The sequence below is a fragment of the Pseudorasbora parva genome, chromosome 20, assembly GCF_024679245.1.
Source record: "Pseudorasbora parva isolate DD20220531a chromosome 20, ASM2467924v1, whole genome shotgun sequence".
In the NCBI taxonomy this organism is placed as follows: Eukaryota; Metazoa; Chordata; class Actinopteri; order Cypriniformes; family Gobionidae; genus Pseudorasbora; species Pseudorasbora parva.
Genome location: NC_090191.1, coordinates 27,118,398 through 27,143,926, shown reverse-complemented (window position 1 = coordinate 27,143,926; position 25,529 = coordinate 27,118,398). Strand labels below are relative to the sequence as shown.

Here is a 25,529-nt window from a genome sequence, read left to right as displayed (position 1 = left end):
AACAGAGCGATGTGAGATGAAGAGAGGAAGGAGATACTGGAGGAGAGGTGAACAGAAAGTCAGTTCCTTCACACGCCAAGTAAACAAGCCTGTCACCCAGCAAATGACATTTACAAACTAAGTAAAAACGTAATCTTTATTTGGTGAGGCACCCAAACAGAATTGGCCTAAAAACAACTTCAGAGCTATGAGCATGATGACTTTATGGGTGGAAAGACTATTTTTAGAGGGGTGTTCATTAATTTAATGGTCGGGGCCGTAATGCAGCAATAAATCAGCTGTCATAGGGCGAAGCTTTAACATCAAAGATTCGGGAGAGGATTCTGGAATATAGAAGACATCAGTAAAGCAGTTCAACATTCAGAACACAGTCATGGGTCATGCTAAGGCCCAGACAGTATTTTTATTTTTTATTTTCTTCACACAGATGTTTGGATTTGATTTTGTCTGTGGGATGGATTTAAATGCAGAAAAAGTGTTAAACAGAACAGAAAATACTGTGCGCTTATGGGCAGCTGAAAATCTAATTAGCCAAAACATTCACAGTGCAGACAAATCATATTAGTAAAACAAATATCATAATAAATATGAATACATAACAAATATGTATGGTCAAAAATATTTATAAATAAACTACATTAGTCAAACTATTTAATTAAAGCAAGCGACAGGGGATGTGATGCAGTGAATGTTATGCCAGTGTATGAATGGCTAAGGCTGGGTGAATATATTGACAAATTCCAAGAATGTAATTTTCAGATTATTTGAATAGTCTGTTCATCCAGCAGATATCACTGTTCTGCTGAAATCATATTTTAGTTCAGTTGAGTTCACTGATTGGCTCATTTCAACTCCGGTGAAATTGACCTAGGCGTTATTAACACATGGTTACAGAGTAGATTGTTCTTTGGGATGAGTTTTCATGAAAATTGAATGTAAAGAGTTTTATCTCTAAAAACAGATTAGTTTATAACGCTAGTTTATGGGGAAGATAGAACATAGAATAAGTAAAGTTAAATGGCTAGTTAATACCACTAACAAGGCTCAAAACAGCCTCACACTAACACGGTAGCATAATGAGGGTCCCTACATGCAAACCGAAGCATTGAGAACTTTGTAAGTGTATAAATAGTTTAAAAAGAAGATACTTTATAAAGACAGTCCATTACGCATAAACAGACAGGAGCCATCTTGGAAAACAATCTCGACAAGTCGAGCCACGAATGCGGTGCTAAGGGATGAACTGTCACTTGGAATCTCATATGGTCCGTTGTTTCCAGAAGAAAGCACTGAACGCAACAGAGAAAATAAAGAAAAATATTTTTTTTAAAACTGAACGCAACCAGCTCACTTAGCACAGCGTTCGTGGCTCGACTTGTCGAGATTGTTTTCCAAGATGGCTCCTGTCTGTATACGCGTAATGGACTGTCTTTATAAAGAATCTTCTTATTAAACTGTTTGTATACTTACAAAGTTCTCAATACTTCGGTTTGCATGTAGGGGCCTTCATTATGCTACCTTGTTAGTTTGAGGCTATTTTGAGCCTTGTTAGTAGTTTTAACTAGCGATTTAATTTGACTTATTCTGTGCCCCATAAACTAGCGTTATAAGCTAATCTGTTTTTAGAGATAAAACTCTTTACATCTGTTAATTACCCCCAGGTTAATTTTTCACTAGAGTTGTCCTTTAATGAACAGTAAAATAAATAAATAAATAAAATAGGTTTACTAAAGATTTGAATCTAAAGAGTCTAAAATGCTATCATGTATAGTTTATAGAATACATTGTGTAAACAAAATGGACGTAAAAGCGGAAATACATCAAAACAAATCGAAGCTCACACAGATTCAATTGAGGGACTGGATATGCTAGGGATCCCCAAAACACACTAACTTACCCCTGAAATGTCTGCCACCCTGTGAATTGGCACTTCTTTCTTGCTGTGAAGCCCTTTGCCGTTCTTGATCGCCCTGCAATGATTCAAGAATTGTGTTAGTTGAAATGTTCAGAACGGGCCCCAGAACATAAAACCATTTCTGCCCCATCCTGAGAAACCAACCCATAAACAAACCCACCCATCCCTCATGCCACAAAAGAGCCAACAAATAACATTTATAGGCCAGCAGTTCTCCTGCGTTACACATGGGAATGGATATGGTGTCTTTTGTGTGCGTCTGAGTGCTCAATCAGTGTAATAGCGGTTGCCGAGTGGTGACGACCTGCAGATTACAGTAGATACAGGAGGAATGACGAACGTTTCTTAGGCCTCTTTAAGGCAGATGTATCTGTGGCTGCAGCCTCCCTGGTGTCCAATCACATCCGGTGAAGAAGAGAGGAAGAGCGAAAGCGCTCATCCTGAGGTTGATTTCTCAGAGGATGTAGGGTAACGACCAGCAATCTCTGCTAAAAATAAATTTGAGGTCCGCAAACCTCCCATCTCCGCTGGCTCCACGGGGAAGCATTACCCAGAGAGAGCGAAGGACAGGAAAATAGGGGAGATGTGTATGAATGCATGTGCCTTTGAGAGCAACACCAAAAAGTGAAGAGAGAGTCCCCCCATCTCTCGCAAACCATGAGATCCGAATCTCTTTCTGTGCAATAAACCACCCTTGAAACCTCTGCACCGCAAATCTATATTATTGTAATCATAGACAAAGAATAAAAGAGCCATGCTTTAGTGCTGGTGGTTAAGGTGTGAGCTCTGGGACAGATATTGTCTCCGTGAAATGAGAACTAACCAGACAAGCCATGACTAACTGCAAAGAAGAAAATGTCTCCATTTCACAGACTTCTTCGCAATGTGCGGTGGTTTTATTTTAGTGTCCTGGCTTACCTTGCCTCTGCCGCCAGGAGCTCGTCATAATGGGAAGACCTTTGATCGTCGTCCTGTCGGTATCTGATCACTGTGGCGAGACCTTTACTGACCAGAGCCTCAGCAATGTTACTATAGAAAAAAAAGAAGAAAAAAAAAATCAGATATTGGTGTGAAATGAATCAGTGTTTCCCAAACAGAGACTAATTTGTGGTGGTGCGCCACAGAATCAGCACGATATGACATGGAACAATAATACATGCATTAATAAAGTGGTGCTTTTTCTGGAGTTGTAGGAGAGTGGTAAACGATTTATATGATTACTCAATGGGGTCCTCAATTTAAAAGCACAAACATACCACAGTTCAGAGAAGGGAAAAAACATGCATCTAAATTTACACAAATAAATATGTAAGGTTAAGGAAAAAAAAAAAAAAACACATGCGCAAAAATATTTATAAAAAACTACATTAGTCAAACTATTTAATTCAAGCAAGCGACAGTGGATGTGATGCAGGGAATGTTATGCAAGTGTATGAAGGGCTAAGGCCGGATAAAAATATTGATAGTGTAATTTTCATCCTGCAAATATCACCGTTCTTTCTGAAATCATATTTTAGTTCAGTTATGAGTTCACTGATTGGCATTTCATTTAAATGAACATTTCAAAAAGATGAGTTACCGATGAGTTAAATACTGCCATGTATAATTTTCAGCAAACTAAATGGATGTAATAACTGAAATACATCCATACAAATCAATCAAATCTAAGCAAATCCAATCGAGAGCTCACTCAGATTCAACGTGGAACTGCCAGGGATCCCCAAACACACAAACCTACCCCTATATTCAAATATTTCTCATTTAGCACCAAATCAGCATATTAGCTAGACTGGGTAAACCCAGCCTGATCGGCACCCTAATTTCTACTGCTTTTGTTACACTTTTGCGGGAACAATCACAGTCTAGCTTATCCACCTGGCGTGCTATTGGCGGGTTTAACACGATGACGGATAGAGAAACGATGGGTCGTTGCCTGTTGATCATGCCCCTTATGGTCTGATTGGTGGAAGGACTATCCTATTGCGTACAGAGTCATTCGAATAATGCTTGTTTATCAGGCCTCTTGTAAAGAGAAAATACAGAGCAGACTCGCAGACCTCCCCAGGTGATAGCCAGACAAACTGAAGACTGGAGTAATGATGGTTGAGAGCCCAGATTTGCCATCAAAATAATAAATTAAAATTGAAAATATATCGAAATATAAGTATTATTCAATTTAAATATTAACATTTTGTATTAACTCATTTTTCTTGTAGATTTTGTATGGGTATAGTCTATATTATATAGATTCTAATTTGCACATTTTTGAAGGAAAGTGTTGAGTAAGATTGAGTAAGGCCTAATTTGCAGAACAGAACCATAATTGATGACAACAAATGAGAGTGGTGCCCTGCAAGCAAAGTGGCAAATGCATTTCTCATTGCCATTTTTCAACACAGATATTGCCTTCGGCGAGCATCTCGCATTCCCCTATTGCAGAGCACAGCAAACACATTTTACAAAGCCATTCTTTTTCAAGTTTTGGTAATAAAACCAAAAGGGTAAACACATGAATAAAAAAGTTTTGCTTTTTCTGGAGTTGTAGGAGAGTGCCAAACAAATTCTGCTTTTACTCAATGGGGTCCACAATTTGATAACACAAACATACCACAGTTCAGAGAAAAAAAAACAATGTGGAAAGAAATAAGAAAAAAATAGTCAATAGTAAAAGTATTCAAACCAAAATAACATGTACACTTGCAAAACAAAACACTAAAACTGCAAGCCATGATAAACATTCTTTCAACGTTGGTCTTATTTCACCAAGCTCTCAAAAATCGAATGTTTCCTAAAAAGTAACCTATTGCGTCAGGCCAACAGACTGTCTGTGCCGCCATGAATTTTTACAGATCTACGATCAGTTCAGGCTCCTAAATTATTTATGGCACTATGGGAAAATCTGGAAAGAGCCGATTCCAAATCAGTAAATAGTCAAGAAGCGGCAAAGCAGCTGAGCCCTCAGGCGATATGACCACCTGTTACCCACAATGCTCCAACGCCAAGCACTGGGGCACGGTTGGGTAATCACAGCCTGAGGCGCAGTACCACCCCAGATTCATGTGCCTGGCCTCACTTAGCCTAACAAGGGACAATGCGCTCACACATCCACATCACATGGGTGAACAAGAATCATTTGAATTCATAGAAGAGTCATAAAGAGTAATAAAGCATACGCCAGTCCTGATTTGGAAGGTGAATGTGATTGTTAGAGAGGGTTTAGAAAAATACGGATTTCATTTGTTTCCTCTCCTCTCTCTTTTTTTGGTAACACTATTTTAGTGTCCTTGTTTTATGTACATACTGTAGTAATAACAGTAATTTACATGCAACTAACCTTAACCAAACCCTAATCCTATTGATAAGACATGTTTTTTGAGCAGCAAATCGTCATAAAAGAATACATTTTGAAGGATCATGTGACACTGAAGACTAGAGTAATGATACTGAAAATTCAGCTTTGCAATTATAGGAATTACAACTACATATTAAAACAGAAAAGCTTTAACTATTTTTGATTTAAAAAATGCAGTTTTGGTGAATAGTAGTGTACATGGACCAATTTAAGATGCTTTATCAATTTCAGAAGGTACAGAAAACCGAGAGGAGGTTGTTTTTAAACCTGGGCTGGATTATATGACCAAAATCTCATATCCCGATAACAATATACCTATACGATATAGTACCTTTTCTGTAAATTCAATCAATTAATAGTTTATAGGCCTACATTGACACACATTTCTGTTTTTACAATTTTAAAGGATATTTTTTAATATAAATTAAGTGTTAATCATTAATTTAAAAGTTTTATATTCACAAATGCTGATTCATCCAATAATGAAACAAGTCGTGATGAATGAGACACTTTATATGAAGTGCCGTGGGCAAAAGCCTGCTCTAATGTTTTACTCTGTTTTTTTATTTTATTTTTATTGAAAGATTTTTTTAAATTGAAAAAAATGTAACCGAAACCAAAATTCATAACCTCTAATGGACATAATTTTCCCATGCCGTTTGTTTCGGTTTTTAATACTTTCCCCTTAAAAACATACTGCGTGTGTAGTCACATGACTCCGCACCGTCCATTCAGTGGCAAGGAAGCAATAGAGGTGAACTCAAACAGTCAACAGGCAGACAGCGCCCTCACGAAAATGTCTGTTGTATGTGTTTAAAGGCTTGCCAGTTCGAACATTCAAGTTATTTTACAACATTCAATAACATCAACATGAAAAGCAGTTTTCTGTGACACAAAGCCTAGTCACATCGCGTCTGACAATGCATGAGCCCTGAAGCAAGATCACTGTCACTTGCATCTTCACTAAACTGTCAAGTTTGGACATTCAAGTGAATTTAGACTATTGGATTGGACATTATATTGAGCTGACAAACATATATATTACCGCTCAGAGTGGCGCCACACCGGTTCTGTCTCCCCTTCTCTCGCCATGCTGTTATTCACGTTTCTGCCTGCAACCTCATCGTGGTGGTGTATAAGATAGCAGTCATCCATATTATGAAAAATAATCGCCGTAAAAAAAAATGTTTTCGCGACACCACAAAATAAATAGAGCACTACGAAAACGACTTATTTCATCCATCCGACATATAACGTCGCAACCCTATGGTATAGATTTAGTAACTGGCTAGTGTACTCACATTCCTCCAATGGTGACTGTAGCGCAGGTGCGCTCTGGGAAAGCCGGGACGCCACCCGTTTCCATGGCACTAGTGGCAGCTCTGATGTAATCGACTGTGACATTAACCTGCAAATAAACAAAACAAAATGGTTAAATCTTTTTGTCAATGTAGGGCCAAGAAACACTGCCTACATATACACATACACGAACACACAACTTTTATAAGCCTGTCAGAGGCTCGGCTATTGAGATAAATTGACCACTGAAGCTACACGTGAGGACACTGAGAACTGCACTGTAACCCTGTTTTATGATGTCGCATTAAACATGACAGAATTACGCCAAGAAAGAGCAACACATCAAATTCTGAATTTGATATCTTTGTACAGGATTGCAAATCAAGCGAAAAGCTGGCTGTAAAGGGGAAAAAAATGGATTACAAGCCTTTCAGGGTGGACAAATTGTGTTAGGGCATCTAGCGAGGGGTTGGTGTGTGTGTGCGCGCGCGTGTACAAGCATGACTGTGGGCTACTTTCCAAGGTCACCCTGAGTCAGTGTAAATCATGTCAGGCTTGACCATAGATCTCCCCAGAGGAAGCCAGACCAAACATGGACACTGTTTATCAAGAAGTGAGAAAGAGGCGGTGACCGGTAACTATTTCGCTCGACGGCAATAAGTGGAAAAGGAGAGGATAACGAAACCTGATTATTTTACACCAAACTGCTTCAGGTTAAGAAATCGACTTCATTCGTGTCAGACTCTCTCTAAGGTCATAGGATCAACCCGGAGGGGCCATCGCATGCGGTGTATTCTTGTTAGCTTTGAGCAAATAAAGAATGCGCGTTGAGATATTCAGAGATAGGAGACTGTGATCCAGCCAATTCCATTCAATCAGTTCAGAGCAAAGAGAGGGTTGGAAGCTAATCTGAAATAGTAAGCCGGATCTCCCATCTGTCTTGACATGCAGGGGGGGGAGATCAGTCATTAATCGGGATGGCACCAATAACAACTCAAGGACGAAGACTTCACATGACTGACTGCCCTACCCATGGTCCTGTTGGAGTGTGTGGATTGATCGCATCCTGTTACAGAATACACAACCACAATTCATTAGTGCATGCGTGTAAAGCTGCCTTACAAAAGTTTAGCAACACTAATGTGTCAAAGCACTTCCCTCCAAATTTAAATGTCCCCATTCAGAGGACGATGAGAGTGAAGAACGTTCAACCAAATAACAAACCGATGTCATTTCAAACAAAATCTGGCCAAAAGAACTTTGTTTGGAGTTCGTTCTGGAAGTTCAAAACAGCTTGCTAAAGCAAATTTACCAGAAAAAAAGACGGAGTCAGCCTGATCTCGAATCTTAGATATTAGAGATACTCACCACATTATATGAAACGAAACCTTAGGCCGGAGACACACTGCAAGCGTGGCGTGAGCGTCTGTTGCATGTCGGCTGCGTAGCGTTTTCTCTATTTTTGCACACAGGACGCGTGTCTGACGCCGGCGCTGCTGTGCTATTGATGTATATTGATGTCCATGTTAAATATAAATATATTGCCTATTGATACAGCAAAGAGAACCGTCGGCAGTAGCCTATTGACCAAACATATCTATGGTATTGTCGGCTAAAGAGGCTACAGAATATTTTGTTCTTTATTGACAGGTGCAATATTTCAAAATCAATATTTATGTTGTTTTTTTATTATTACAATTAGGCCCATATCTGCATTTACGTTAACCTACAGACTTTCAAACATGAAAATGTAATTTATTAATATGTATTCAAGTCAAAATGACAAACATCTTTTCCTATTCTAGTTTGCCTGGAAACGCTTCCAACACAAGTCTCACGTGTGGCGTGAAAAATAGACATCTCTTGTATTTCTAGCATGCGTGCGTCATGCAGGCAATGTGCAAACTCTAACCTGTTAACATGGATGGGAGCCAAAATAAAAACGGACACGCCATGCAGCCGAGATGCTCACGGCACGCTTGCAGTGTCCCCGGCCTTACCCAATCAGAAAGCGAGCTGATGGAAGACTTAAGCCCTATTCACACCGCCAGCAACCTTGTCGCTGTATCTCAAGTGATAGATAAAATTAAGATATTTTAATTTGACTAGGAATTAGACTTAAAAGAATTAAAGTAACATTTTGCTGTTGGAAAGTATTGTTATATAAACTACAGCAGTGCAATAAATCTTTAACTATATTAACTATCGATCAACAAAAATAAGCTCATACTGTCAATTTTCTCCCTAATACTAATAATATTTATTCCCTTGCATTATATAACAATGAGGGTAAAACTGTAGTATGAACTGCAGCAGTGCTAAACTGCTCAATGCACCATATAATTAACAACACAAACTATCAACGTATGAATCAAAGTCACTAAGACTGAAAGTTTCTTTTCCACACCATTTCATTATATCCCTTCATATGGGTGCAGTCAAATCATATGAAATCTCCCCCGAACTCTGTCCTGTCTCTTTCGCCTGCACTTGGAGACGGGGACGTGAGCTCCACTGACATCTTTACTCCCATTGGTTGCCACTTGCGAAATCCCCTTGTAATTTGCATAAAGTTGAAATTCCTGAATTTGTCCCGTCTCCCGCCACTTAACATGCCTACATTCTGTTGCCAACGGTCATTGCCGCTTGTGTCGCCAGAAGTCGCTAGCACTCCATTCAAAAATGAATGGGATCATGCCGCTGTGTCATCAGCCACTGTTTGTGTACTTTAAAGTCACATTTAATGCAAGAGATTTTGCTAAATTTCCTGAGTTCCCAAGTGGGACAGGTGAACGGAATCTGTTAGTGTGTGGTATGCTTTTCTGATCACATCACGGCACTCCACACACTAGAGGAACAAAACGGTTAAATATACGGTTAGATAAACGGTTTTTTATCGTCATATTTGTGGTCTCACATTTTGAAAATCTTTTAGTGTTACCCCAACACTAAAGTTACCCCAAATAAGTTATCCCAAATTTTCTATTAATTCCCATAATTTCTGGACATTTTCTGCCCCTGTGCAACCCAAGTAGAGGAAGACTGCTAATCGGTCTGACTAATATTTTACCATAATCATGCTTGTCACTTTAAATTAGTAATATATTCTTTAATATTGACTAACGTTAAATTGCACCCTTTAGTTTACGTCGATTGCATTCTATAATTCAGTAATTTTCAATCATAATTTCTGCTATTTCCATTTTCATAAAAATCGAAACAGACCTTCAGACCAACCAACAAAAAATTATGGAATTAAATACGATTAGTCTTACAAATAAACAAATCTGATGGCAACCAAGGCTGGCAAGTCTGTATTTTTGCAATGCTTTAATGTATTCAAGCCAAACTGTTTTTTAGAACAAGCATGACCTGAGAGTATCTGGTCAGGAGATATAAAAAACATTGATAACTTCTAAAATATTTGTTAAAAAAAACATTGAGTGAGATCTCTTAATGTGGCATCCGGAGTCTCAACTCTGTACATGTACTTATTAAAATGACTAAAATGAATTACCCATTTATATATTTGTATTGCAGTAGCATATTGATTATTCAAATTAAATTTAAATAAAACCATTACCAATTCAGCATAACATTATAGGACACCTAAATGTTTAAAATGTTGCTGAAAGTGCTATCTTTAAAGCTTAGGTCGCAAAACCAAAATTAGTAAGTTTACTTTTCTAAATTCTTACCCCGCTACAAATGGTAAACAGCTGCCAGTAGCACCAAAGATGTTGCTCACATTAAGACAAATGCATTGTAGTTCTGCTCTACATAATATAATGTGAATGTAGATTTATGGAAACAGAAGGAAGAGCAACTGCCTAGCAATACAAAACTGTCGAAAAGTTACAAACTCTGAACTAATTCCTAAAGTTGTACGTCTCCACTTCAGGAATTCAATCCCTTTTACCCTCCAATTCATTTGCCTCAAAATGACAATGTAACTTAGTCTAATGGACATAATGGAAGTTCATTAGGTGGGGGAAACCTGTGGACACTCATTTCTTACCCCGGGAGTTTAGTGCTTCATCAACAAATAAAAGCACAAAATAATTGCATTTCCATCCCCTACTTCTACTCTCTCCAGTTCCCTCTCTGAAAGGCAGAGAGAGCTCTGCACCATTGGGCAGGAGTAATGAGCTTGGTTGAGCGACAACATGCCCTTCTTAAGAAACACAAAGCGCAAACGATTCCCGCTCATTCAGAGGAGCAAAAGTGCTTATTTAGAAACAAAATGAATGAGGAAAGAAAGTAGTGGTGGCCCATTTGGAAAGCAGATGACAGATTAAATGGGCTTTTAGAGTCATGCTTGAATAGAAAGATCTGACCAAAGGACAACAGCAATGAAGGGTTTTAAAGAAGCCCAGACAGAACCAGGAGGAAGAGGTTGACGAAGACAGAAATGGTGCTAATGGCGAAGCATCCGTCAAAACGGAGACAGATCCACTGAAACGTCTCAGGGAAGCACAAAGAGATCGAGCTGGTCCGTGTTCAGCAAATGTACAGATGCTTTCACACTTGGTTTGACTGTTTTGTCCAAACCAGAGATGGATTCACCTCCTCCCCTACTGGACTCTTTACACATTTTACTTTAGAGTCCAAACGGTGGAGTGTTTGAATCATCAGCGTGAACACCACAGTGAGCAATTAGATAATGACTCAGGAAGAGGAGATGCCATCTTCACTGTTTGTTTTTGTCAGTTTGATTTTGAAAGTCATCAAAACTGTTATACAAATAGAAAAGCATGCATGTTTGTCTGCCACATACGTACTGCAAGAAACCCAAAGCATATAAACTGCTGTCTGAACGCAGATTATCTGGAGACAAGCAGGTATATGACACTGTGTGTAACTAGGAATATGCAAAAGATGCAAAATTACAACATACCGCACTCATAACTACTAATAAAAAATTAGAACTGGTTATATATATTTTTTAAAAACATTCTCTAACTAATGACATCCAGAACGAATGACTGAGTTATAATGTTCTTAACATTAAATGACGACGATGACAATAAAATGTGCACATTTTATTTTCAAATATTTTTATTATCAGAATTATTATTGTAAGCATTAAACATAGCACTAAGTGTATGTTTATTTCACTATTTTATTGTTATTAAGTATTAAAAATATCATTGTTATTATTATCGGTATCATTAGTACATAAACGTATTGGTTTTTCTTATATTAATTTTATTACAACAACAAAATGGCTGATTCTATTACTGTTACAAAATTATTATTAATAATGAATCATTAATCTTTGCTGTTATTTTTATCAATACCACCACCATCATCATCATGTATAAATTTTGCCTTTTCACTGCTGTTATAAAGAATGTATTATTGTGTCAAAGTAAAAAAAACAATAAACAAAAATCTATTCTATTACCATTTATTCAAATAAAACGTTTTTAAAAATGTTGCGTGTACTATGTAAGGCAAACTTGAACTGGTCACAGAGCTTGCATATTGTTGCCCTTGCCCTACTGTTTCTTTGATTGGTTCTATTGCTCTCCTCATTTGTAAGTAGCTTTGAATAAAAGCGTCTGCAAAATGATTAACTGTATGCTTGACAATTGTTATAAATGCCAAAAAAGCGTTTATACCAACCAAACTTGGATCACAAACGGACAGTTCCACACCAAAAGCTCGTGTGACTGCATCTGAAGCGTACAGTCGCATCTCCGAGATGTGCAGAGTCAAACCTGCTCTCTGCGAGCTTAAGTCCCTGTGAGTGGAATCTAATGCGGTGAAGGTAGGTGTAGTCAGGAAACTCTGTAATACATATTTCATGGATTAAAAGTGAGCCGCTAGTCTCACATGCCACTGTAATTCCCTCTAAAGCAGAAGTCAAAGTGGAGAAAAAAAAGATGAATGAAGCCTGCACAGCTCAGCCGTGGCTGCATCAATGTGCATCGGGGAAACGTGTGAAAACTCAGCACGTCCTTTTCTATACAAATTAATAAACGAATAAACAATACAGAATTTATGGAACACACCTGCATAAACAGAGACACACTTAACACTGACATTCCACACAGTTGCTGCCTCTTGATCACACCTCTCACACACACAAACACTCAACACACACACATAACAGGAGGCACTTTGAGCGGGCAGGATTATCCAAACGTGCTCTTTCCTGATAAGTGGATTAAAGCAACATTTTCATTTGACTTTTTCGCTGAGGCAGAGACCCTCTACAGAGGCGCTACTTAGAAAGTTAGCCAAATCTAGCTTTGGATTATGTCACAGGGAAGTTCTGTTTCAATACCGAGAGGAGAAAACGCACTTCTGCGCAGATTTTCTTCCATTACCCACAGCTAGTGAATGCCACTCATTCTCTCCCTCCTTTCAAAAGAGGACACGATCTGAAATGGACGCCTCGCTCCAAGTTTCTCTGTTGAGACTCACAGGGGCTTGGATGGAGCTTCTCTACCTCCTTTCCTTTCATCTTCAATTGTTCACTGTGCTGTTGAACTCTGCTATTGATCACATACTGGCTGAGATTTTTAAAAGTTGACTTTCGACCTCTTTTTGAAGACTACAGCCATGTTAAAGTGACAGAAGATAAATGCACCATTGACAAATCCATCAGAATCAGCTCAAGCTCTCAAACAAAAGTCAGGTGGTACTTAACCCTCGTGACCAGCTGCACTCTCAGAAACAAAATGGTACAAAAGTTGTCACTGGGACAGTACCCCTTTAAAAAGGTACTAATATGTACTATTACACAACCTTTAGGGTTAAATAATTTACAACATGGTACCTTTTTATAGGGTGCTCCAGTGACAGCTTTTGCACCATTTTTTTCTGAGAGTGTGGGGTGCAGCCTGTAGAGAACAAATGGCTTCTTAAATGCCAGAAAAACTGAAAATTAAAAGGTTATGTGCATAAAATCGTCTGTGCTGCTCTGATCTGGCATATATGAACCATTTGATTACTATTTTTCCACCAACAAACAATCAGTCTTTAACAATGGCCCTATTTTATAGTTATGAACTTTTATAATTGCACAGATTTCATTTCTCTTTTGAACCGTTGAAACAATTTTCTGCGGCGGTTGCCAGGGCAGCAGGGGAGATGCTAAAACATGGCATGCCTCAGTACAAGGCCTCATTCTCACACCACATTGTGTCCTAGCAACTACTAAAGAAAGCTGACAAAAGCCTGTTGAAGGGGGATTGCATTTCATTTTAAAATGCATTGCTGTAACTACCGTCAACCCAATATTCACAATAGTGATTAACATGCATTTCAATGACCACTGCTTATGATTCTGGTTTCAACCTCAATGTCATCTAATAAAATAAGAACATTTACTTTACAGAAATCTATAGATGCTACTTTAGACTCTGAAGATCGAAGATGATTAATTTCATACACTATTCATTTAAATCAAAGCACTTCTGTGACACAAAGCTGCACCATGTAATTTTTCTGTCCACTAGAGGGCGCCTATTCAAAACAAAGGCGTAGTTATATGTAGGCAAGTTTGAACGCAGCATCTTGGGACATGTGGTCTTCACCTCACTCAGGCAGAAATCATGTTCATGAATGCGATTATCATGTCTTCTTGAGCTGGATAAATTCTGAATCAATTCAAACATTCCCACACTGTTTGCATTAATATGCAAGCAAGCTTCTTATCACACAGAGCGCTGTATAAAACCAACTATCGGTTGACTACCTCTGAGTGCATACACGGGAAATGCAAAAATCTGATGCGAGATAAAACTCGTTGCTTTCCAATTTCCCATCTCTAGCGTCAGAATATTTCAAGGCAGGTCAGTGAACCAGACTCTAGTTTCTAGGAGCCGCCTTATGATCATGCAATGACAATATAAAGCTGCATTAGAAATCCACGCTTCTGGTGATCATCTATGAGAAAATGTCTGTGTGTGAGGAAATGCGCCATTATTTTTTTGTGTTAAATCAAATGGGCCTTGCAGGCTTTTACGTTTAATGCACATAAACACTGATTTGTTTGGGTGAGAAAAGTTATGGACAGACAATAATGCACAGCTACACAATCTGTCCATCATGCCTAAATGGAGTCCCAATATTGACAATTTCAGAACATTCTACACCAGTTTATATCCAGCTGTTCCAAGTAAAAAATTGATACAAAGTATTTTTGTTTATGAATGTCAACCCATAAATATTCTATAGTTAATTGTTTATTCATAACACTTATTTAAAATGTAGATTAAAATGATATACATGCATGTTATTAAAAACTATAAAATACAAAATAGTTTAATGATACAATAACTAATTGATCATTTAGTTATAATCAAAATAAACAAGATATATGCAATTAATTATTGATTGCAAACACTACATATACAGTTAAACCTAAATTTATTCAGACACCTTCAACATTCTCACATTACCCGTTTATTGCTATAGTTTAGAAAATGGTAATAAAATATGACAAGTTAAACTGTGTCAGAAATTCATCTTGATAATGTCAGATAACTTTGACAGAAAGGTATGTAATGGATTACAATCAACCAATCAGCTGGCAGCTGTTAAATTTAAGTACACAATTACATCATACCAATTTAGGTCAATCAATTACCATATATAATAGAGAAGCACCGATACTGCACTCGTGTACTCGTACTCATTAAAATGCTCCAATGCCACGCAGCGCGTGTAGTGTTTGTGTCAAGACAAAGAAACACCAATAACAGTATAGCTGGGGAAAAAGAAAAGGCCATCTATGAAGACAGATGATCAGATATGTCAATGGCAAAGAAAGTAAAACGAGCCATGAACTAACGTTAACTGAAGGGAGGGGAGAGACAGAGATTGATTGCTGCTCGTTCACTCTGCACACATGCATCATTTTGATTAAAACTAAATCGTCTTGCACTTGAACGGACAAATTCACACAAAATTATGTAAAAACAAACATCTTTGTGAGAATCCTAGTAAACAGTTGGTTATATCTTAAGTGAATGTAGACGTTGATATATTACATATTGAAGTAAATATAGTAAAAACTAAAAACAGTATATTGGATCCATCCAGTCTTAAAGGGACAGCAGCCTAACAAACCTGCTGCTGTGTTTTAATGTTAATCAACAACAAGGGACAAAGAAATCCCTCACTGCTCTTGACTGAATCAAATGATGAAAATACTGGAATTGGAAAGTACCAAAAATGAAAGTATCTGTAACGGACTCGTTCTGGAAAAAGTGGTATCGGTGCATTCCTAATATATACACTGCCCAGCTGTTTGGATTTAAATAGGCAAAGGCTTAAGAGTCTATGATTGGTTCATTACTGCAGTGATTATGGTGTTTCTAGCATGTTATATGTTTGGCAACAGTTCTTCTAACCCTAATTGATGAAGTATGTAGCTTTTCATTTCGTAAACAACCATGGCCATATTCCAGGAAGACAATGTAAAGATGCATCAGGCTCAAATTGTGAAAGAATGGTTGGGTGGGAGGGAGCATGAAGAATCATTTTCACACATGAATTGGCCCCTCTGAGTCCAGACCTTAAAGGGTTAGTTCACCCAAAAACTTTAAATTTAAAATTTCAAAATTATATTTTTAATGTTATTAATGACTCACCCTAATGTTGTTCCACACCTGTAAGACCTCAGTTCATCATCGGAACACATTTTAAGATATTTTATATTTTAGTCCCAAAGCATATGCAGTCAATGCACACTTTACTGTCCATGTCCAGAAAGCTAATAAAAACATCATCAAAGTAGTCCATGTGTGACATCAGTTAGTTAATTAGAATCTCTTGAAGCATCGAAAATACATTTTGGTCCAAAAATATCAAAAACTATGAATTTATTCAGCATTGTCCTCTCTTCCGTGCTGCTCCAAAAAGATGGAGACCAATACAGAAGTGACTTAAACTGCAATTCCTCGACAGGCTCCAGAAGGGAGCAGAATCTCATTGAGCCCCATGTTTAAATGCCCAACTCTACAGCAGAAAAAAAAAAAACTATTGTTACAAATTTTGATTTACAGCTAATTTTGCCCTTCATGACAACTGTGAGTAGGTGCATTTTTTATAAGTCATTTGTTTACATTATAAAAAGCCTTGAAGTTCTGCATAATTAAGGGTGTAGCCACTTTGATTGACAGGTGGATACCCATTTATCAACTGTCTGTTAGTCATCACGTCACCTAAGCTCCGCCCACATCTTCTTTTATCCCATTTTCAAAAGCCCATTTTCTTTTATCTGGGTGTGACACGTGATGGCTTGTTGAGATGGCAACAGCCAGCAAAACTTTACTTTATACTTTACACTTCAAAACTGCACTTCAGAATCCTATGGGTGAAGTAACAGACACTACGTCCATATTTTTTTTACAGTCTATGGTAAATATGCAGAGACTGGATGAATCAATAAATATTTGACCTGAGAACAATGAGAAGTAATTTTTCACATGGATTTTTAGTATACCGTTGAATAATGACTGAATACATAAGCTTAAACAACAAAATAATGTTTATTTATTTCAGTCCAGCAGACCAGTGCAATGTTTGCCATTAAGTGTAGCAAAAGCATATTTGTGATATTTGAGGCTCGATGTGCTGCGGTGATACGCTAATTCCTTGTTGTATAGCTTCCACACAACCATGCTCTTGTCGACGCTTCCATCCTTTAATTTTTTTAAACAAAATTTCACTTCTTCGTTCATGTTCACTATGGTTTGTTGTTGTCGCGACTCGTGTGCGCTAGTTGGTGTTTAAGAATAATCGGTCCGTCGAAACTCATTCATTGAAAAACGTTCCGCGATGCAAAAATAAGTGTTTAAATTTATGTTATTTATTTTTTTGCGTAATTAATTAACGTGTTAAAGTCCCGTAATTAATTAATCTTAATTAACGCGTTAAAGTCCCGGCCCTAATTATATTATTTGGGTCAGAACCGGGGTTCGTTTCGTCACCAAAGCAGCAGCTGTTTACCCGGTTGCTTAGTAACGACAGCGAGCGTGAAGGTGGCGAAATGCATAGTGTTGCTGGCGTCACTTTTATATTTTTGTTTTTTAACCAAAGCTTCAGTACGTAATTGCAATTGTAGTACGTAATAGACCACAAATCTGCTGCAAATGCACTGCAAATGCTCTAAAGAATGCCGAAGACTAGCAGAAATTAGATCTACAGCTCTCTGTTTGCAGTAGGTCAGTAATGCTCATCAGGTAAATGACTGAAACACACAAAACACAAATTATCAAATCATACGTCATTAATAGTGGTTCACTTCCACGATTTAGTACGATTGCGTTCACATTAGCAACGAACCGAACCAGAGTTCACATAAACCGAACCCCAGACCACCTTTTTTTAAGGTGTTTAACATCATCCAAATGAACTGAATTCTGACGTCAATCGAACCCAGGTGCACAACAAAAGTGCTAGTGTGAAAGGACCCTTAATGGCATAAAATTATAAAATGAATATAGATTAATCCTAATTAAAGCTATGAGTACACTAACGCCACAAAATGTATTCAGTCAAGAGCAATGAGTGATTTTCTCTGTCTTTTGTTCTTCAAATAACATTAATCAGTAGGTGGTTTTATTAGGTTGCTGTCTCTTTAAGACCTGCCGTACATGACCCAATCTGACAAACACCCTATTTTCTCACAACTCTATGGTCATTTAACTATTAACTCATTTAAGACTCTGCTTACGAGGACACTCAACAAAACAGGAATATTTACATAATTGTGTTTTTGTCCATCAAAGAATATATATTTTTAACACGTTAAACTGAAAAAAATACATATCACAAAATTAACATTAATTTTGACAATCCTAATATAATTTCTCTCTATGATCTCAGTCCTATTCAAGCACATTATGTACAGCCTTTTTATTATAATAATTGTACATTTTTCAATACGTTCACATTTAGGGACATGATGAAGATCTAATAAATAAAAATACTGATAGAATATTGTGGAGAATAAGTATTGCAAATATATTGTATGACCGCAACAGCCCTTGTGTGCACATATTTGGGTGTAAATATGTCAAGAATTCTCATTTCAATGCCCTATGTTTTGACATTCTTTGTTTTCCTTTCAGAAAAATGTAAAAAAATATATATATATATTTGCGGTTCTATTAATAAAAATGATATGTTCAAGGTCTGAATGTTCAATGTGCTTAGTGACTCCAAACAAAATACAGAAACTCAGAAAGAAAGCAATTCTGCTTCCATATGCAATGGACAGAAAACACATTGAAGGAAAAGTTTTATACAGAAAGAATGAGGCATAATCTCAGTTTTGGCAAGAATGTCACAGTCTCTTACCTTCTTGCCAATGAGCTTCTTTCTTAAGAATTCCCGTGCCTCAAACATGTAAGGAATGTCATAGAGTGGACGGAAACGCTTGTCTTTGTCCTTGTTCTTTTCCTGTAGAGTCAGATAGAATAGGCAAAAAAGAGAGAGAAGGACAGACAGACAAAGAAACGTCAATATCACATAAATGAAAAATAGCCTTTCGTCCTAAACTGGCACAACATTTAATCACTTCCTCAGTCTTTCATATAATTCTTTCCAAAAAGAGGTTCAGAGCTTCCTGTCTTCCTCCCCCTCACCATCTCCTTCCAATTTTACCATTCTCTTAATACCTAATATCCTTCCTTTTCCCATACAGCCATGCTAATGTGTCAGGACTGGTAGATGACACGTCTCATTGTCTCGATCTCTTGGTGTGCGCCAGGTATGTGACTCCACAAGCTATACGAGATGCTCTCATTGCCACACACATTGATATACTAGAAATAGAACCTCATTTACATTTTTCATAAGAATGGAAAAAGGCTTATTTTCCCAGAGAAATGCCAAAGAACACTCAGTATGCTCAATAATCCAGCCACCCGTATCGCAGCTGAGGCCATGACAGTATGAATTAACACACAGCACTACATTCAGAGCCACTCTGCATAAAATAGGAGAGAAAAAATTGTGTTGTGGGAAGAAACACTAAACAAATGGCTCAATCTTTTTTTTAAATTAAATTAATCACTAACCAAAAAAACTTCTGATTCGCTCATGATTCAGACTGATTAAGTTCAGAGCCACTCATTTGGCATTAAGGACACACAAATATTCCCCCATTGCATTATTACACTTTATAGTCAACATTATATAGACTAGTTTAATGTAGTACTGACACTAAACTCTGTAAACTTGAATTTTTTATATCACATAGTAACCGTTCACAATACATAAGGTCACTCACTATCCACGAAACGGTTTCATTATAATTTGCAATCAGGGCTCCCTAAATTCAACACATTAACATTGACATTAACACCCACCAATTGTGAGTAGATTTCAGTTGTGGCGTGTAACAGTCACTCCAACTAGCCACTATGGCTGGTTTGGTATTGCGCATTGCTCAGATTAAACGGCAAAGTTTTGTTCAGAGCGCGTTCTCACGCTCATCATGAAAAACAGATGTACGTGCAATGTACGTAGTGGGTTCATTCATCTTACAGTGATCGCCTATTTTTTTTCTAACTCAGAAGCAAAAATAGCTTCAAACGAAGATCCCAGCAGAACCATAGTGCATCTGATGTGACTGCCATTTGGTGTGACATTGGACGTTCGATATTCGAGAATTTAGGGAGCATCTTTAAAGTTACACAGGACATTGGTATACACCCTTCTAACTTTTGCATTTGTATAGAATGACTTGCATTCATACAACCGACTGTAAAGCGTTCATCTGTGTGTCAGGTATGATGCATACCTTTTAGATTTGATATTTAACAAAAACTGTCAAATCACATGAAAATAGGGATATGCATTTCACTTCATACACAAAAACAAATTTTGTAGCTGATAGAACACTGATGAGAATACTGCTTGAGAATAAAATATATTTACAACATTTAGACAGTTTTTTTTTAACTGTTGAACTGAACGTCATGAACTGTTAGGTGTTTCTCTGTCTAGATTAGGAAGCTTTACACAATCTTATCAAAGCTAAATATGTCTATTTGATGACCTGTCATGCTATACATTTCTTATATATTTCTTAGATACTTATTATACTTAATTTGTGTCATTTAGATATAGTCAACAACAAAATTGTGGCCAGTGAAAATGTTGAGTGGCTAGTATTTTTGGAAAACCACTAGCCACAGTGGCTGATGAGCAAAACAGTTAATGTCAAGCCCCGATTGCAATATTTGTGTTACGCCCCTAATTGTAACCGCATAGAAAAAAGAAACCAGTAGATTCTACAAAATATCTCCTTTTATGCGCCATGAAACTCAGTCAGATATAATGACAATTTTATTTTTCAGTGAACTTTCCCTTTAAGAATAATGGATTGATATTGCTCTACAGTTACTGAATTTTTCGGAATTGGCTCATTCCAGGCAACAACTTGCTTAAAGGAAAAACATATGAGCAGAAATAAACGAGAGAGACTACTAACAACACAGCCCGGATGAGGCGTAGCTTGTGGGAAAGATGGGAGAGATCGGATTGTTAACCTCAAGGACGAAATCTCACGGCAAATAAAAGCATATTGACTTTAAAAAGCATAAATCTCAGCTATTTTTAAATCCTCACGTTCTGATTCCAGCGAATGGTTTTCTGTGCTGCGGATAACTCCCCTAAAACCACATCATCTGCACCCACGTGGTCTAATATTTGGTATAAAATAAAACCGTATCGACCACCCACTTCTAAAAGCTAGACGTCGCATTTAATGCGCAGAGACATCTTTCAGGACGGCTAAAGAACTGTGCCGATGGAATATAATACAGACAGAAACCCCTGACGGTAAAAGAGAGGACAACCCATTTTGAGCCTGCCTATAAATATCCAAGGCAATTCCTTCCCCCCCCCCAGAGCAAGAAAAGCAGAGGGAGGCCGTGCAGTCGTGCGTTAGAGTGTGTTTTTGTGTAAGTGTTGGTAAGAGCGAGCGTTCAGGGTTTTGCTAGTCGATCATGAATGTCAGTAAGCATGTTACATACACAAATACAGCAATCGGTGCAGAGCAGGCTGAAATCATGCAATATTTGACCCGTGTGATGGGGTTAATGTACTTTAAGCTGTTACTGTATGTCACTGATAAAACGCTCAGAATTAAAAAAAAAAAAATGACCCTGGGAGTTTTAAACTATGAACAAATTCAATGTTTTCATCTCATTATGTCCACTAGGCAGCTGTAATGCTGATGAATAGCAAAATAGGCTGACGACAAAATGCTCTATGTCGATTGTCAAGATAAAAAGCCTTTGTCATTGTATCGAGCAACTCAAGTGCATTCTGCGAAGACACGGAAGGCTGGTTACTGAACCATGTGAGGAGAAATGAGGATTTCTGTGCCTGGCTGACATGCCGTTGTTGGCCTGTTACAGGCTCCTAAAAATGACGTTTTGGCTGCATGCAGTGAGCGCAAGAATGGTTTCGTTCTGCAAAGGTTAACAGGACAGAACAAGACCTGTGCAACCATCAGTCAGGTTCGATAAGCAAAAAAATCATGTGTTGCTACATTAGGGCAAACTGACAAAATGAACACTTAAAAGTTTAGTTGCTCATCAAATCCTTTAAGAGTTCTTTCAGATGGTCTTTTTTCAAAATGTGGACTGGTGCTGCTTAAGGATGTAAGAACATATTGATACATGTGAATATCTCGATATGTCTGCCTGATACTGTATCGATTCTCAAAAACACTATCGATATTTATATATTTACATCCAAGACTCGTGTATGGGAACAAATTCCCGCCAATTGAATTGCAGTCAAGCATAAAAAAATTATAAGCATGAATCAAAATTTTCAAAACACATGTGAAAATATAACGCACAAAACTGAAAAATCAACGCAGAATCACAAACAATGCAGTCATAGAAATACAAATAATAAGCGTGACTCAAACATTTAAACAAGTTTAAAATTATATTGCTCAAAACTGAATCATGAATTCAAAATTATCTGAATCGCACTCAAAATCATGTTTTCTGCACTTATTTTCATTTTTTGTATGTCTGCGCTCTTTTCTCCTTTGCTCTTGTTTCTGCATTCTGCGCTTGCGTTTCCAAATGTTGCCGTTCGAGTTTCATGTAAATCAGGGGCGGGTCTTAGCATCACCATTGGTCCACTAGTTCTAGATTGACAGGTCATCCCGTAGCCAATCAATGGAAGAGGGAAGTTGATAATGGCGGGATATTGATCCCATACTCGTGGCTTGGTGTTTGGTTTAAACCACAGACTTTATAACACCCAACCGCTAGATGGCAGTGTTATCTCAGAACGTATAACTGATGCGGAGCCGGAGAAGCGCAAGGTAAAAGCAAGGGGGTAATCTAGCGCTCGGAAAGCGTTCCACCCCTAGGGGCTGCCATTGCTAACCAAGCCATCACCTGCTGTTAGCATCCCATTGACTCCCATTCATTTTTGAGTCACTTTGACAGTGAATAACTTTACATCTGAGACGTTTAAAGACTCCATTTGTCCATTGTTTATTTCTAAAGAAACACGACAATGTATACAAGGCTCCATTACCTTGTATCTTACACTATCGCCCCGCAGAAGCTGTTTTTGTAAAAATAAGCTAACGGTTGCGTCATAACCAACACGACCCTGTCGCACAGTTGAGAAATTACCGTATAGACCTGAGGAGACACTCGCAGGCAATCTTTTACTGTCTATGAGACAGTCGGGGGGACGTGGAGACATAAAGTCTGATAAAGTCAAGGGGGAAGAATGGGGAGAAGCCCATAGTGAGCCAAAAGCAACGGGAGAAAATATTTAAACAACGTGATTCAGCTTTTACTTTCCACATCTACTAGAAGACCTACAGCTGTCAGACAGGAGGCTCACGTCACATCTACGTCGTCAAGCTCAGTCTGAGCCTGCGCAGTTCGCTCAGCCATCAGGAAGTGAGTGCTCCTATACTGACATCACTTAACGCCATAGAAGGCAATGGGATCGCTCGGTCCATTTCTTTTACTGTCTATGGGTAAAAGTGCGTGCATCGCTACTGTTTGCATTAGAAAACCCAGCTCTCAAGACGATAGAATTATTCCGCTCCTGCAGTATACGGAGCTGAAGTGTGGACTCATTTTGGCTTCAGCTAAAAAGAAGCTACTAAGGAAATCGACAAGAATCATTTTGTTAGCAAAATAGGCCAAGTTAAAATCTAATACTCGGGAAACACAGTTGAAACTAAGAGCTCGCTTTAGTGCTGCAACGACGCGTCGACGTCATCGATGACGTCGACTATGGAAATACGTCGACGTTCGTGAAATGCGTCGACGCGTCGTGTCAGACGTTCATCTCGCGTAATGTTGGCTTCTGCTTCTGGTTCTATCACAAAAACCTAGACCGCGAATATCAAAAGTATGGGAATACTTTAAACAGAGGCCAAACAGTGTTTCCCACACATAGACTAATTTGTGGCGGACTGCCACATAATCAATAACGGCCGCCACATTCGTCATTCATTCATTTTTACGCTATTTAAAAGACGCACGCATATTCGTTTAGCTGCATTTCCTTAACTTCTCTCTCCGCCCTTTTGCGCGTCTACTCACTCACACACACACGCGTTGCATTCGACCGTAAAACAAGTTTTATTGCATTTTGGCGCATTTAGTATGACATAGCTTTTAAAACCAGAGCAGTTGAATAACAGAGTTGCGACAAGCCTTCATCACGCGCCAGCGCGCGGTCACGGCGCTCATATAATTCTAAACAAACCAGCGCGGTGTCAATCAATACAGACCAGTGTTTCCCAACCGGGATCCCGAGCAAAAGTTGCGGGGACGCACTTACACTTCGGTTCATCTCGCATCTGATGACGCATCTTTAATATTGGTTGTAACTTGAAAATAATGCTGTATGTATGTTTCTGTCGATGGATACACGTGCTGACTCCTCAGGTACACTACAACAACAGCGATAATAAAAGAAAAACATGGGCAAAACGGTCTCTCTTTGTAAACTTTATAAAACGCATGCGAGTGCTGCTGTACGTCCGAATATGAGCACTCATTTTCACCGTCATCACCCCATTGTAGCCAGGAGACTCGAATGAGAAGATCTGTCTCTGCACTCGTCCCAAAGCGCGCAAATATTGAGTTCTTTCAAATCCTGTGCTTAAACGGACAAACTCACAAAAAGTATGTCAAAATGTCATAGCCTACTCTATGCCTTAAGTGAACTTTATACAGAAAATACGACGACTATCTGTGGGTCTTAAAGGGGCAGTAGCATTCACTGCTGTCTGTTTAATGTCAAACAAAAGATAAAGACATCACTCACTGCTCCTGACTGAATAGCTTTTGTAAGTTTAATAAGGATTATTTTTAATTTTAAACAGTTAAATGTGTGGTTATTTTACTTTTGATTACATTCCATTTCTCTACCTAAAAACTAATGTTAGACCAAACATTAGACTTATGCGAGGGGGTGCCACAGAATTTTGAAAAATTTGAAAGGGTAAAAAAATTAATCGTTAGATTAGTCGACTAATCGGAAAAATAATCGTTAGATTAGTCGACAGAAAAAATAATCGTTAGTTGCAGCTCTAGCTCGCTTAACATCCTGACGTCACCTGCGCTGCTGAGAAGCGTTTCGATAGAATGTACTGCAAGTTTTCCTCTCAGTAACAAAGTAAACACACACCAAAACTGACAGCTGTGACAGCAGAATGAAAGATCATAGCGATGTGGATATGGATGCACCAGCTCTGCAGTTCAGTACTTGAAATAGCACTTTATACAATAGACTGCTTTATAGAAAATAGCTTAACTGTATTAAATATAAAACAAACAGTCATTCAGTCATGAAATGGACTGCACTTTCTGTTGTTAAATAGCCACTGCTGTACTGTGAACCTTTAAAACATATACACAAACTTTACATTTTACTTTACTCAGATTGCACAAAATAGTAATTAGTGATATAAATTATACTGTATTAATT

At 38.1% G+C, this 25,529-nt stretch overlaps 1 protein-coding gene across 1 annotated transcript in view; it reads right to left on the bottom strand.

Moving 5' to 3' along the window:
- Nucleotides 1-25,529, bottom strand: part of snd1 (staphylococcal nuclease and tudor domain containing 1) — a 203,233-nt gene that overhangs the window by 136,920 nt on the left and 40,784 nt on the right. The window contains exons 11-14 of the mRNA XM_067426817.1: nucleotides 18,888-18,989; nucleotides 6,569-6,675; nucleotides 2,834-2,944; nucleotides 1,898-1,970 (exon numbers count right to left, since the gene is read on the bottom strand). Coding sequence (XP_067282918.1) covers nucleotides 1,898-1,970; nucleotides 2,834-2,944; nucleotides 6,569-6,675; nucleotides 18,888-18,989 — 393 coding nt within the window. The remainder of the gene's footprint in view (nucleotides 1-1,897; nucleotides 1,971-2,833; nucleotides 2,945-6,568; nucleotides 6,676-18,887; nucleotides 18,990-25,529) is intronic.